The 15,996-nt window shown below is 41.9% G+C and overlaps 1 protein-coding gene across 4 annotated transcripts in view; it reads right to left on the bottom strand.

Annotated features, from left to right (window-relative positions):
* GADL1 (glutamate decarboxylase like 1) overlaps positions 1–15,996 on the bottom strand; it is a 179,030-nt gene that overhangs the window by 47,037 nt on the left and 115,997 nt on the right. Inside the window, exon 15 of one of the 4 annotated variants that reach the window (XM_043886405.1) lies at positions 4,192–4,335. The exons of the other annotated variants lie outside the window; for them this stretch is intronic. Coding sequence (XP_043742340.1) covers positions 4,207–4,335 — 129 coding nt within the window. The 3' untranslated portion in view covers positions 4,192–4,206. Of the gene's footprint in view, positions 1–4,191; positions 4,336–15,996 lie in introns of those variants that run through there. 4 annotated transcript variants of the gene reach the window in all.

Below are 15,996 nucleotides of genomic sequence, written 5' to 3' on the forward strand. Positions count from 1 at the left end.
TATTTTTATTTCATGGTCTATTTTAGCTCCTGTGCTGGCCAAGAAGTTTTATACAGATGGAAATTGGGTAAACTTCCTTCCCTGACTCTAGCTGATCCTTGTTCTTCACCTGAAAAAAGTCTCTGAGTCTAGCCTAAACTTTATCCAAACTGAAAATATCAGTATTTAGCAGACTGCAGTGATCACAAACGGGGCTGGGACGAGATTTTCAGAGGTGTGCAGGGGGAGAGAGAGACAGAGGGAAAATGAATTTAGTGGACCAACATTAAGTCAAAACAGCACATTGGAACTCTTATTCTACACCATACGCACAATCAAGCACCCAAACACACACACCAACTGGGGCCAAACCTAAGGATGAGTATTTTAAGACAGTGCTGAAATAGAATACCACATCAGTGTGTTATCTTTGGTCTTATATATGAGAAGCGTATACATGTGTGCACACATGTATGTGCATGTGCATTTCAGGAAGATGGGGCCATGGGTGCAGTGAGATTCTAAGGAAAGGGGGCACCAGAACTGAGGTGCCGAAGGGAGAGCGGAGGCCTTGAGCTCGGAGTTCTGGGGTCTGAAAGGAACTCATGTGGCCTGGACAGGTGCGAGATACCGATGCGCGAGGAGGTGAAGCCACGTCTCCAAACATCCCAGTGGCCCTGCTCAGGCACCTGCATTTTCTAGAGAAGGTGGTGGGAAGGCCTTTAGCTGGATGGAACACAGAGATTCAATGTCCATTTAAACATGGCCCTCAACGGTCTAAGGACAGAGGCTCGGAGCAGAGTCGGTGCTGGAAGCAGAAGGTAGCTGGAGGCTTTGGGGTGATAATCTATGCAGGAAAAGAGGAGTGAGGAAACAGGCCTGAAACAGCTTCTGGTTCACTCATCACTTCAATACCATGTCCCTTTGGAAGGCTACAGTCAAAGCTTCCATGTGAGTTTTCTCAACTGCCATTACTTGAAAAAATATACAAGATATAGAGCTGAGTTCTCTAGTGTAACAAGCTTACCTCCAAAATCAGAGATTAGAAATTTAACAAAAATATTTTTATAAATGGTTTTTTAAACATACTTTCCACACTCTGACTTCTATTAAAAATCTAAGTGTGCATATATAAATAAATGTATAAACACACATTAAAATTATATATAAATATATATATTAAACATATATATCTATGTCTGTATATGTATATTTATATGGGTGTTTATGTGTATGAGTGTGTGCTAAGTTGTTCAGTAGTGTCCAACTCTTTACAACTCTATGGACTGTAGCCCACTAGGCTCCTCTGTCCATGGGATTCTCCAGGCAAGAATACTGGAGTGGGTTGCCATGCCCTCCTCCAGGAATCTTCCTGGTCCAGGGATAGAACCCACATCTCCTGCATTGCAAGTGGATTCGTTATCACTGAGCTACTGGGGAAGCCTCCTTTATCTGTATATATATACATATAAAAGTTTTAGTCAGCTTTTGACCAGAAATTTTAAAATTATGTAACAAAGTTAATATATCTATGAAGTAAAAAAATGTACAAGTATCAGAAAATACCTTTTTTTTGAAATGATGGAGAATATGGCAATCTAAATTTGGAAAATATGGCTTTGTAATACAAAAGAAACTATCTTTCCATTGATTTTTTTCTTTGTAACAAAAAGAACCAAACTATCATAGGGTGTTCTCATTATCTAACTTTAAATATCTGAATGAGGCTCTCAGGCCATAAAATGTTTTATTTAATATGAATTTTATGATAATAGCATAGAAAAATTTAATAACAGTATTTTACAAAGACATAAGTTTGCATTTTACATAGTGAAGCTATTTTATATTTAAACTTCATACCAAAACATAAATAAACTGCTTTAAGAAATTTTCAAAATTTAGTTCTCTTAAATAATAACTGAAGATATGAAAGGAGAGAAAATCTCTTAATAGAATTATAGTATAAGATTTTAGATTCAAGTTATTTTCTTTGCTCAGACTATAAGAAGATACACAGTATCTATCTTGGAAAATAGTTTCCAAGACATGAGCTGGTAGATTCTGATGTTCAGCGTATAATAGAAATCATAACTCAGCTTTGCAAAATTTGTGTTAGATTATACTTACAACGTAACGTATGCCTGTCAGAACAACAGAACTGTAGGACCACTGCATTATAAACTAAAAACCAAGCTGAACCTTTATTTGTAAAAACTGAGGGGTTTTTAGTTTTTAAAATCTTTCCTGTTATCCTTCATTAAAAACTCAGCCTCTAGTTGTGATGTTCCCAAGCTCTGGTCAACACTGCATTAGAGAAATTACTCAACAGCAGAGATGCAGTCCGAGCACCTGGAAGCGCGTCGGCCACAGGGTAGTGCCCGATATGCTTCTTGAGTGAGTGGGCAGATTGCAAAGCGAATTCTGACCCCTGATTGTCTTTTTGCACTGAAGCACTGTTAACGCACATGAAAGACATGAGGAAGACCCAGCTCACGACTGACAAGATTCCGGTCCGCTGTAGCACCACCTGAAAAAGCAGCTGCCCAGGCTATAGGCTGAAAGCCTCCATCCTGAGTCAGACGGGGCATTGCAATCACTAAAGCCAGCTCAGCTGCCGTGCTGCTAGCATTTGAACTACCCCTGCCCCGCCCCCAAACAGCAGAGTGCTATCATTTTTAAGGCCTAGATAAGGGGGTATTTTCATAGGAAGCGGAGCATGATTCAAAGAGAGGTAGTAGGAAAAGTCTGAACTAAAATTAAGAGAGCCATCTGAAGTCACACTTTCAACATTATGACTTCCAAAAAATGTTTTTTTTTTTGCATTCTGAACTAATTATGATTTGGCCAAGAACACAACTAGACAACCACAACACCAGCCTGCTAGATTCACATGGAGACAGAAGCGGTGGCCTCCTCCGATTCCTCAAATGTCTTCCTTATCAAGCTGCCCTTGTCCCGAGAATATCCCACAGGGATCATTTGTGAGATGTGATGGTTCCCAGACCTTCCTGCATATCAGAAGCCAGATAGAATAGATGATCCCAGAGCTTCACTCTGGACCAACCAAATCAGTTGAGAAAGAGCAGTCACAGGTTTTAAAATTCCTGTGGGTGAGCTGAAGGGCAAGAAAGATAAAAACAACTAATGTCTCTAGGAAAGCACTGTAGGCATGTGAGCCAGTCACCCACAGGGCAACCTACTAGGCCATGTCTTCACTCACCGACTCATTCATTTACTGAGCATCTGGTGCACGTTAGCAGCATTGTGAGAAAATGCAAAGGAGTAACACTAGCAGCTGCCCCTTATTGAACACACCATACAAGTGTAGGTGATCACTACGATGGGTTTGTAAGTGTGCAACATGCAGCTGCAAGAGACCCTGGGTGTGGAAGAGCCTTGTGCTTGGTTTAATGTTCTGCTGCCACTATCTCGAAATTCTTGATAATTTTGGAACAAAGGGCTCTGTATTTTTGTTTTTGGCTGGGCTCTATACAAGCCTGGCATAGGATGTGAAAGCTCAAATATGGCTAACCCCAGTGGGACACCCTCCCCCTTTCTTCATCTCCCTTTCCATCAACAGTGTCATCAATACAAATAAGTGAATTTTTGCTGATCACAGGGATTATCAATGCATCTTCCTTCCTTATGCTAAAATCCATCAGCTGTTTCCTCCAACAGGTGACTCCTGATTGGCTGCTCCCCTCTTGCCTGGCTTGTGGCCATCTTTTCCACTCCCTGCCCCAAATGTTGCTATCTTACAGTAACTGCCAAGAGAGGGTAGCAAAGACATCACAGGAATGTATGGAAAGGCTGGTAGTGGTGGTTTAGTTGTGAAATCATGTCCGACTCACGCAACCGCATGGACTGTCACCTGCCAAGAATACTGGAGTGGGTTGCCATTCCCTTCTCCAGGGGATCTTCTTGACCCAGAAATCAAAGCTGTGTCTCCTCCTCTTTACCGACTGAGCCACCAAGGAAGCCCCTACTCATGCTCAACTAAAGGGCTTGAGCACACTCAGGAAGTGCTCTCAGGGCAAGTTGGAGTTTGACAGCTTAATTGGAGGTTGACTCAGACCCCCAAATTCCCTATATACTAGGTTGAAAGCTACATTGAGGCTTGGAGAAGACTAGGTCATAGCCATGTTCCTTCAGAGGAGGAAACAGGTACGGTATCTCTGGAGCCTCCAGGAGGAGATCGCACGTGAAGATGGTTAGCAGGAGGCTGAGTTAAATTAGATCTCCGCAGGTCCTGAATGACTGTGGGACTCTCTCCTCTGGGACGAAGGGAAATGTAAGGAGTGACATGATCAGGTTGCATTTTAGAAAGTTCACTGTTATAATGATATTGAAAGTAATCTGGAGGGGAACAAGAAAAAAGACATGAAGAAAACGTTTAAGGCTCATACAGCCCTTCAAACAGGGAAACAGGATTAATAACAATGAAAGGCAGTATTTAATGAACACTGACTCTGTGCCAGACACTGTACCTGAGTTATGCCAACCCTATCAAAACCCTCTATGGTATGTGCTTTTCCTTATCCCCATATGCTACTGAAGGAAAAGAGGAAGCAAAGGGGCTTTAAGTAGCTTGTCTCTGGTTACACAGCCAACGGGCAACACGGGTGTTATTTATTTAACTCCAGACCCAGTGATTTTAAACTCCAATAAAAATCTTAACATGATACCTTTTTAACTAAAAAAAATTTCTATAAGAGGTACACACAGTTTAAAATATTATATTAAAGACTGTTCTTTTATAAACACCCAAAGGGTAGCATTTTAGCAGCCTTGAGAACTCATTATAAAGCAACACCATTTAAAACCTTTTGTTCCTGGAACAAAAACAGAAACACAGATCAATAGAACAGATTGGAAGATCCAGAAATAGAAAAATTGTTTTTAAAAAATGTAACACATGATAACACAAGCTTCCCATAACAAAACGTGATAGAAAGAATTATTTAATAAATCAAATTGAAATAACTAGATAGTAATTTGGGGAACTGATCAGGTTATATACATATTTTATACTGTATACAAAAATAGCCTCTGCATGGATTAAGGAGTTAAATACAAATAAAAAAAAATGAATGACAGAAAAACCAGCAGGAGATGGAATAGAATATTTATCAGATTTGTGAAAGAACAGTAACTTCAGCCTTGAAGCAGTGGAATAAATCATGAAGGGAAGGACTGACAGATTTGAATACATAAAAAATTTAAAACTTCTCTACAATGAGAAAACAGCAAGACTAAAATAAAAAGGACATTATACTGAGGCATTATTTGCATTCCGTCTGACAAAAAGGGCTTTTAAACTCAAACTCTATATACCCTCATTCAAATTTATAAGGAAAACATCAGATCTCCAAATATAAATATGTAATATAAGGAAAAAATAATAGATACACAGAGAAGCACCATAGGTAAAGAAAAAATAGAAAATGGCTCAGTCCACCAACAATTAATACAATAAAAGGAAAACAAACTTAAGATGGGAGTCTTTACCTTCCTAAGTAACATTCCCCCCAAGCAGACAACACGCGGGGTTGCCACACTCAGGTGGAAGGCTGGTTGCTTACTGGTGGGTGCGACCTTAAAACTCAGCATCACAACACACAGCTGGAGTCAGGCTCCAGACCACAGTGATTTCCATTATCAGCAATTACATACTGAGCCCTTTTATCTTCTGGAAATAATAAAAGCAAAAGTGGATTGAGCCTGGAGATGGTCATTCATTTTCGCTCACAAGAGGGAAATGCTGTAAACCACCTGAACATCACAGATTATGGGAATGGTTTTAAAAACTATGACACACACCACTAAACATGGTGAGACACTTTAAGCTTTTCAGAATTGTAGTCCAAAAGGATGGAGAGAGACAGGTAGCTATACTGAGAGGGAAAGGGTATGAAAAGCAAATCATAAAATGATTTCCTTTAAGGTTATTAGAGCCTGGATGAGCTTAGCATTGGAGGGGAGTAATGTGTTAGAGAAAAAAGAAGAAGGAACATGTGAGAAGGAGAGAGAGAGAAGCGAGGAGAGGAAGGATGGGAGCAGAGGAGAGGGGAGCGCGTGGTGAGAGTTCCGGGGGGCTGAAGTCCAGACAGCAGAAATCTGCCAAGGGAAGCACAGATAGGGAGACGAACAAAGAGCAACAGAAACATGCGTGAAGCGAAGGCTCAAGGGTCAGTGTTATCTTCGAGAATTCCTCACTTAGGTAAGCTGTTCTTGATTTGGCAGGACCCTGTACCCTCAATATCAGCGGTGCTATAATTCTGTAACCTTTTAACAGTCAGCTTTTAGTGTCACTTCCCAGCTAGGAAAGGAAAAATGCACAGAAGTGCCACCAGGGGGCAAGTTTGGTACTGGCAAAAGGACTTCAAACAGAATATGCAAAAAAAAAAAACAAACCCTATATATATATATATATATATTTTTTTTTTTTCCTTTCAGCACAGGGTCCATTCGTTGTTTTGCAACAATAAATACTGCATCAAGTCCAGAGCAATTTCCTTAATGGGTGTGTAGTGGGTATGAATTTCACTCAGGTGTGCAAGAAATGTCACAGTGCTTTATATCCTTTAAATAAAATTAAATCCAACCTCGAGCTGTCATCCTACTAGTTCAGGTTAAAAGTCAATTCAGTCATCATCATGGCTCCTGCAGCCTCACAGGGTCCAGCGGAGATTCTTGGGGGGGTGGTCACAGTCAGGGCTAACATTTGGTCTTTGGTTCAATATGTGAAAGGCTTATGGTTTGAACCAATATGATCCCTTGATAGGCTGTGACTTTTTAGGAATGAGCAGCCAGCCACCTGAAACACACACATATGCATGCACGTGCACACACATACACACGCACGCACACACACACGCACCTCCTCAGAGCACTCAGGGAGGGAAGCTGGGGACCAAGTCCTCCTTCTCTGCAGAGCCCTCATCTCCAGCACACCACGCCCCTCTCTGCTCCTCCTCACTGTGCCCGCCACTCTGCCTCCACACACCTCACCTTCCTCTGTGGGTTTTGTCTCTGGCCAGCTGAGGCTTGCAGAAAATCTAGGAAGACAGACGTCTTCAAAACTACAGAAGCCTTAAGAGAAGTGTGGAGTCCAGAGGCCAGGTCTAGTCCTCAGGACAGGGAAGGTGGAAAACACAACAGCAGCAAACACACCGATATCCTAAGCGTGCACAGCTCTTAAAAACCCCTGCTTACAAGTCCGACTGCAAGGGACAGTGAGTTTTCTTTTTCTGGCAGATGACACAGAACTCAGATATCCCTCAGAGTTGATGGCCGGCCGGGACTGGCCATCAGATTAGCTGCCCTGGGGGAACAAAGACAAGGGCAGGGCACATCCTCATCTCAAGGAGCTTCTGGTGACACATATGTGGAAACATGGGATCGGGTACTAGTGGATTTAGGAAGAGTTGCATATTAAAAGCCTGAAGGCCAGATCCCACTGGCCTTAGCACATTTTTCATTTGCCAACATTTAAAACATTTAAAAGCAAAGGACAGGTTACATAAGTTTCTGTAAATCTAGAATCTCTTAAAAAAAAAATGAGACCTGGAAAGCCAGGTTTGCATTCCCCACATGGCAGCCATCGCTAGGGGCTGAGTAGAGGCTGCTCTTGGTGCCTGGAACCACCGCTCCCCGCAAGCTGGTCACAATCCCCACCACTCCCTACTGTGCCATGCCCCACCTACTTCTTCCCTGTATGCTACTGGCTCACCGCTATAGGTTTTAGGTTTGCAACTCTTGACTGAGTGAGCTAAATAAAATTATACTCAGGACACAGTGGTAAGCGGTCCATGAAACTAACAGCTTCTTCAGTTCTTCCGTGCTCACTGTGATGGATCTGGAGATTCAGAATTACTTCAGACAAGCCTGAAGATCTGAGCAGACACTAAAGAAACTGCCATATTTAAGTGATCAGTTTGGTTCATCTGCACATGTTACAGACCAGGCTGGTCATCCTCCCAGCATCACACAGAGTATATGCATGACTGTGTGCTGAAGACCAAAGCCAAGGCACGAACAGGGATTTGGGAAATGCATCTGCGGCTGTGTTCTTTGCTCTCATTTCCTGTTACTGCTATCCTGAGTACCCCATGGATCGGCCAGTCACAAGTAGACAAGTGTGTTCTGGAGTGAGTGAGCTGCCAGAGGCCACGCCCACGGACATTCTTCTCTCAGACACAGTCCTGTCCTGACCTCGGGTCCACGGGCTCAGCCCCAGCCTTTAGAGACACCGGCTTCATTTTTCTGAACTTAAATTTTCAACAGATCGTTACAATTTCAGAACTGCTTGCACAGCCAGTTAGAAAAGTCTAACAGAAATATGAGAAACTGTTAAACTTAGGTGAGAAAAATAAAGGAAAGAAAAAAATAATATTTTATTGAGAACATCTAGACTTGTCTGGCTTTCTTGGGGGAGGGGTGTGGTTCAAGTAACAATCTGTGGAAACTCTTCTCTATATGTCTGAAAATAATGCTTAAAGACCAGAAAGCAACATATGAAATAAAGTAACAACGCCAATTTGACAAATGCATTCTACATGTTGAAAAGTGCTGCTGAATACAAAGGACAACTCATGTGAACCTCCCCTTTACACACACATCCCCAGCATGGAGCTGTGTGAATCTTTACCTGCTTGAAACTGTACTGACCCAACAAAGGAGAACTACTTAGAAAGACCGTGAGGAAACAACAGGGAAGAGAGACAGGCATAAAAGCTGTGAGACAAAGGACCCCACCTCCTTCAGCTGAAGGGACACCCACAGGGACAGTTGTATGCAGGGACTAAGTGGCTCCTTGACCTCTGATAACAGAGAAGAAACTGCTTACAACTAACAGAGTATCTGACAGATTGTATAAAACAACATCTTTCCCTGAGAGAATACCTAAGAGAACAGCATTTTATCCCTGGTCTTAATAGTTTGGGGAAAGAGGGTATAGTATCTGTCCCCGATGGCTCAGCATGTAAACCCACCTACCAATGCAAAAGACACGGGAGATGTAAATTCAATCCCTGGGTCAGGAAATGGCATCCTGCTCCAGGGTGCTTGCCTGGAAAATTCCATGGACAGAGGAGCCCGGTGATCTATAGTCCAAAGGGTCACAAATACTCAGACATGACTGAGCAACTAAGCAGGCACGCAGGCAAGACATAATAGAGTATTTTCAAAATTGACATCCCAGCCATTATCAGGAGGACAGCATCTCAAGTTACACTTAGAAATATTTTGGGCTTCCCTCATGGCTCAGCTGGTAAAGAATCTGCCTGCAATGTGGGAGAACTGGGTTTGATCTCTGTGTTGGGAAGATCCCCCAGAGAAGGGAAAGGCTACCCACTCCAATATTCTGGCCTGGAGAATTCCATGGACTGTATAGTCCGTGTGGTCGCAGAGTCAGACATGACTGAGCGACTTTCACTTTCTTTTCAAGACACTTCTATGTTAGAATATTCTTAAATATAATTTTTAAAGTTTGGCTTTAAAATGTAGGATATCCACTAGCAAACAGGATTTTTGAAGATGTTGTAAATTTTATATCACAGGGTTAAAAAAGAAACTCATGTTTGAAAATTAAACAAACAAACATTGTCATGCCTTTAAAGAAATAGGGGCTTTTTGCTCACAGTCAAAAAATGAGTGATTGATAAGCCAGTGTCACAGATGATGAGGAAAAGAAAATCAAAATTAAATCCTCAAAATACACAGAAGACTTCAAAATGTGCACGGACTCACATGCGCTCATGTGAATGCACACACAGAGGAGACAAGCGAGGCACAGCCGGCACACTGAGGCCCTCCCTGCCGCAGACCCAGGGAGTGGGTGTCCTTGGGAGCACACGACCCTCCCCAGTGTTCACTGTCTCAAATGCTGTTCATTGGAAACCCACCAGGGAGAACAGGAGATTCCCTCCAAAAATACCCAGAGTGCTGTAGCAAGTTATACCACCAAATAAGCAATAAAACAACAAACCCATCAAGCAGGTTCTAAAAGATTTAGTCCTCAACCAGAGATCAAATTGCCAACATCCACTGGATCATTGAAAAAGCAAGAGAGTTCCAGAAAAACATCTATTTTTGCTTTATCGACTATGCCAAAGCCTTTGACTGTGTGGATCAGAATAAACTGTGGAAAATTCTGAAAGAGATGGGAAGACCATCTGAAAGACCTGAAAGACCAGACCACCTGACCTGCCTCTTGAGAAACCTGTATGCAGGTCAGGAAGCAACAGTTAGAACTGGACATGGAACAACAGACTGGTTCCAAATCAGGAAAGGAGTATGTCAAGGCTGTATATTGTCACCCTGATTTTTTAACTTATATACAGAGTACATCATGAGAAACGCTGGGTTGGAAGAAGCACAAGCTGGAATTAAGATTGCCAGGAGAAATATCAGTAACCTCAGATATGCAGATGACACCACCATTATGGCAGAAAGTGAAGAAGAACTAAAGAGCCTCTTGATGAAAGTGAAAGAGGAGAGTGAGAAAGTTGGCTTAAAGCTCAACATTCAGAAAACTAAGATCATGGCATCTGGTCCCATCACTTCAGGGCAAATAGACAGGGAAACAGTGGCTGACTTGATTCTTTCGGGCTCCCAAATCACTGCAGATGGTGATTGCAGCCATGAAATTAAAAGATGCTTACTCCTTGGAAGGAAAGTTATAACCAACCTAGACAGCATATTAAAAAGCAGAGACATTACTTTGTCAACAAAGGTCTGTCTAGTCAAGGCTGTGGTTTTTCCAGCACTCATGTATGGATGTGAGAATTGGACTGTGAAGAAAGCTGAGCACCAAAGAATTGATGCTTTTGAACTGTGGTGTTGGAGAAGACTCTTGAGAGTTCCTTGGACTGCAAGGAGATCCAACCAGTCCATCCTAAAGGAAATCAGTTCTGAGAGTTCATTGGAAGGACTGATGTTGAAGCTGAGACTCCAATCCTTTGGCCACCTGATGCGAAGAGCTGACTCATTTGAAAAGACCCTGATGCTGGGAAAGATTGAGGGCAGGAGTAGAAGGGGACGACAGAGGATGAGATGGTTGGATGGCCTCACTGACTCAATGGACATGGGTTTGGGTGAACTCTGGGGGTTGGTGATGGACAGGGAGGCCTGGCGTGCTGCGGTTCATGGGGTTGCAAGAGTAGGACGTGACTGACCGAAGGATCTGACTGTTGAGGAGAAAGGAGCCTGTTATTAATGTCCAACATTAGTTAAAAATCTGCAGGTCCGTGAATGGAAAAAAGAGTTGAAATGACCTGCCTGATTACAAAAAACACTTTATTCATTCTTTTTAAGAATGTAGATTATGTTGGTGGAATGCAGAACTATTGAAGAAACATCGACAGAAGAGGAAATCTTCTGCATCAGAACACTGAGTGATGATGCAATAAAACAAACTTTCAGTTACATTCCCTGGGTCTTATGGTTTCAGCTTTATCTCTGTCCCCTCTCCCCAGCTCCCCTGCCCTTCCTACCTAGTCACTGAGAGAGAAGAAGCGAAGTCACCTTAGGTAGTGATGTATTCTTGACCACAGCAGCCTTTAGAAGCCTGGGAGGCCTGCTAAAGCTCTCCTCTGGACCCAGGGTCACTGTCTCTGAACCTGAAATCCATGCAGATAGTGTGAGTGTTTCAGCAAGGAGATAGGAGAGGGAAAAAAAGAGAAGTGGGAAGGGAACTCAGATGTTTGCAAACTAATTGATTGACTGTGGTACAGTCATGGTCTCCAAACAAGACAATCCCTTTGGTATTAGAAGACAAGATTAGAGCATCTCTGAGTAATTAAACATTTTAAATCCACTCCTAAAAACACTTATTTGTTCTCTGACAATTGTGAAAGTCACTCAGCTGTGTCCGACTCTTTGGAACCCCACAGATATATAGTCGATGGAATTCTCCAGGCCAGAATACTGGAGTGTATAGCCTTTCCCTTCTCCAGGGGATCTTCCCAACCCAGGGATCGAACCCAGGTCTCCCACATTGCAGGTGGATTCTTCACCAGCTGAGCCACCAGGGAAGCCCAATACTCACTTTGTATATTGTTTAAATGTACATACTATTTTTAAAATTATTACATGTAGGGGACTTTCCTGGTGGTCCGCCTTGCAATGCAGGGGATGTGGGTTTGATCGCTGGTCGGGAACTAAGGTGCCACGTGCCGTAGGCCAATTAAGCCCACACTCCACAACTAGAAAGTCCACTTGCCAGAAGATCGCAAGGGCTGCAACTAAGACCTGATGTGGCCAAATAAATAAAAGGAAATTTAAAAAATTAATACATGCAGATAGTTTAAAAATAACAAACACATATTGGGGTAAATACTCAATTAAAATTTTTTTCTAACTGTTACAAGACTGTGGTCAAAACTTGGATAGCCTTTGTCTGGATAAACACTCAAGAAACTCTATGCCTTCATTGGGTCTGTACTTTGGTTTACTATTATTGTTGCTGTCATTACTATCACCTTCACAAAAGCAATATATATTGATTATAGAAATTAAGATACTACAGAGGAATAGAAAAGAAAGGGAAAAATCACCTGTAACTATTTCTAAAATAGCTTGCTGTCTGTTGTCTGTCACTGTCCTAACCACATAAACAATATTTCACATGTACATGAATATCTATGTAACAAATTATGAGCTTTCCTGGTGGCACTAGTGGTAAAGAATCCACCTGCCAAAGCAGGAGACGCAGGAGACGCAAGTTTGATTCCTGGGTCAGGAAGATCCCCTGGAGGAAGAAATGCCAACCCATTCCAGTATTCTCACCTGGAAAATTCCATGGATTGAGAAGCCTGGTGGGCTACGATCCATGGGGGTTGCAAAGAGTCAGACACAACTGAGTGAGCACACGCACATGCAAACAGTAATTTTTCAAAATTCGCATCATGCTATAGTGACTGTTCTGTATCTTTCCAGTTAATAATAAATTATGAATATGTTATTCTGGAACAAAATTTTGTCTATACACTAAAAATTTGCATATAAATTGTGTACTATATTTGAACCAATTCTCTATAGCTGAATATTGAAGTTTTTAAAAATGCCTTGCTATTTTAATGCCTGCGGATCAGACATGGAGGCCTTTGGATGCCAAGCAGAATGGACTAGATTGTATCCTGTGGATCAGTCATTCTTAGGGGAATGGTACTACACCTCCAGAGACTATTCCAGGAATTCAGGCAGATGCTTTTGGTTTTCTTGATGTTTGGGGGTTGCTACTGGTGTTCAGTAGCTTGGGCACTCAGATGCCAGCTGCCTGCCATGTGCAGAGCAGTCCTGAGCCAGAAAGAGCTGCCCCACGTCCTGCAGGACTTTCAAATTTCCTGCTGGCAATGCAGGAGGAGCCCGATTACCGTTATCAGAACCCTGTTTCACAAGCAAATGCAAACTATTCTATGCCCATTTAAAATAAACACCAAGTTTTCTACTGTCATGTAAATCAAGGAGAAATGTTTTCTTCAATGCTTTACCAAGAGTTGTGTGCCTTTTTTTGAAAATTATGGGGCCTTCCCTGGTGGTCCAGTGGTTGAGACTGTGCTTCCAGTGCAGTGGGCATGGGTTCAATCCCTGATCAGGGAACTAAGATCCCACATGCTGCACAGCACAGCCAAAAAGTAAAAATTAAAAAAAAAGAAAAGAAAATTATGTCACTAATATCATCACCCCATTCCTATTATTTGCATCAGCAACATCACCAACTTTTAAGAGTCATATTCATGGTGATTCTAAGAGGATGTGTAAGGATCTTATCACTTCCTTGTTTCTAATATTGTTGTGCCAAATGTTTATGTAATAAAACACATATCTTTAAAGATTATTATTTCTTCATATGACCAGTAAGGCCTTCTGCTACCTTTTACAAAATTCCATGTAGGTAGGTCTTCATCTTCAGAAAATAAAGAGAACATTAACAGAATTTATTATAAACAGCAGTGGTGGTCAATTGGGTGAAAAGCTATGACTGGAAGAACAAGGAAAGCATTCAGAGGCCTTCAGTGGGAAAATGAGGAGGTAAAACAGGGCAGCAGGTATGACTGTGTGGAGAGAAGAAAAAATAAACAGGAGACAGAGACCAGAAAAGATGCAAGAACAATCTGCTCAGGGAACTAATGAAGACCTAGAATGTCACAATGCCTGAAAAAAACCAAAAAGAAGAGCTCTAATGGAGGATAACTTGAAAAGGAGTCTGCTGATGGGCATCTAGGTTGCTTCCATGTCCTGGCTATTATAAACAGTGCTGCGATGAACATTGGGGTGCACGTGTCTCTTTCAGATCTGGTTTCCTCAGTGTGTATGCCCAGAAGTGGGATTGCTGGGTCATATGGCAGTTCTATTTCCAGTTTTTTAAGAAATCTCCACACTGTTTTCCATAGTGGCTGTACTAGTTTGCATTCCCACCAACAGTGTAAGAGGGTTCCCTTTTCTCCACACCCTCTCCAGCATTTATTGCTTGTAGACTTTTGGATAGCAGCCATCCTGACTGGCATGTAATGGTACCTCATTGTGGTTTTGATTTACATTTCTCTGATAATGAGTGATGTTGAGCATCTTTTCATGTGTTTGTTAGCCATCTGTATGTCTTCTTTGGAGAAATGTCTGTTTAGTTCTTTGGCCCATTTTTTGATTGGGTCATTTACTTTTCTGGAATTGAGCTGCACGAGTTGCTCGTATATTTTTGAGATTAATCCTTTGTCTGTTGCTTCGTTTGCTATTATTTTCTCCCAATCTGAGGGCTGTCTTTTCACCTTGCTTATAATTTCCTTTGTTGTGCAAAAGCTTTTAAGTTTCAGTAGGTCCCATTTGTTTATTTTTGCTTTTATTTCCAATATTCTGGGAGGTGGGTCATAGAGGATCCTGCTGTGATTTATGTCACAGAGTGTTTTGCCTATGTTCTCCTCTAGGAGTTTTATAGTCTCTGGTCTTACATTTAGATCTTTAATCCATTTTGAGTTTATTTTTGTGTATGGTGTTAGACAAATGGATAAAGAAGCTATGGTACAAATACACCATGGAATCTTACTCAGCTGTTAAAAAGAATTCATTTGCATCAGTTCTAATGAGATGGATGAAACTGGAGCCCATTATACAGAGTGAAGTAAGCCAGAAAGATAAAGACCATTACAGCATACTAACACATATATATGGAATTTAGAAAGATGGTAATGTTAACCCTATATGCAAAACAGAAAAAGAGACACAGATGTACAGAACAAACTTTTGGACTCTGTGGGAGAAGGCGAGGGTGGGATGTTTCGAGAGAACAGCATTGAAACATGTATATTATCTAGGGTGAAACAGATCACCAGCCCAGGTTGGATGCGTGAGACAAGTGCTCGGGCCTGGTGCACTGGGAAGACCCAGAGGGATCGGGTGGAGAGGGAGGTGGGAGGGGATCGGGATGGGAAATACATGTAAATCCATGGCTGATTCATGTCAATGTGTGAGAAAAACCACTACATTATTGTAAAGTAATTAGCTTCCAACTAATAAAAATAAATGAAAAAAAAATAAAAAGGAGTCTGGAACTCAGTGGATGCACACAGTGTCAGACAGAGGCTGTCACAGCAGCAGGAGAGTGACTGTGTTCTCAAAAACTGTCTCACATGTGCACATGAGTGTACACAGATACACACACACTTACACCCCCACACACTCAAACTCCAGATTCATTACCAAATAATCCTCCCCCCTCCTCCTGCCAGAGGGAAGACTTCTCACGCCATTGATTCCGAAATCTGACAGCTCCGTCTGACACGAGTCTGAAGCGGAGGGGCAAAGCCTTATTTGGTTTATTTATTTGTTTGTGATTCTCCAACCAAGATAAACCCCGAAACAAATTTCAAGTGTGCTTTAAGTACACTCCAGGTTATAAATCACACGCTTGCATTCTCATACTACAGTAAGCAGGAAATCACATAGATCATCAATAGATATATATATATATATATGCCTCCCTGCCTTGCCAAATTCACGCACACACATCCACGCCAAGAG

Source organism: Cervus elaphus, chromosome 24 (genome assembly GCF_910594005.1).
Source record: "Cervus elaphus chromosome 24, mCerEla1.1, whole genome shotgun sequence".
Taxonomy (NCBI): domain Eukaryota; kingdom Metazoa; phylum Chordata; class Mammalia; order Artiodactyla; family Cervidae; genus Cervus; species Cervus elaphus.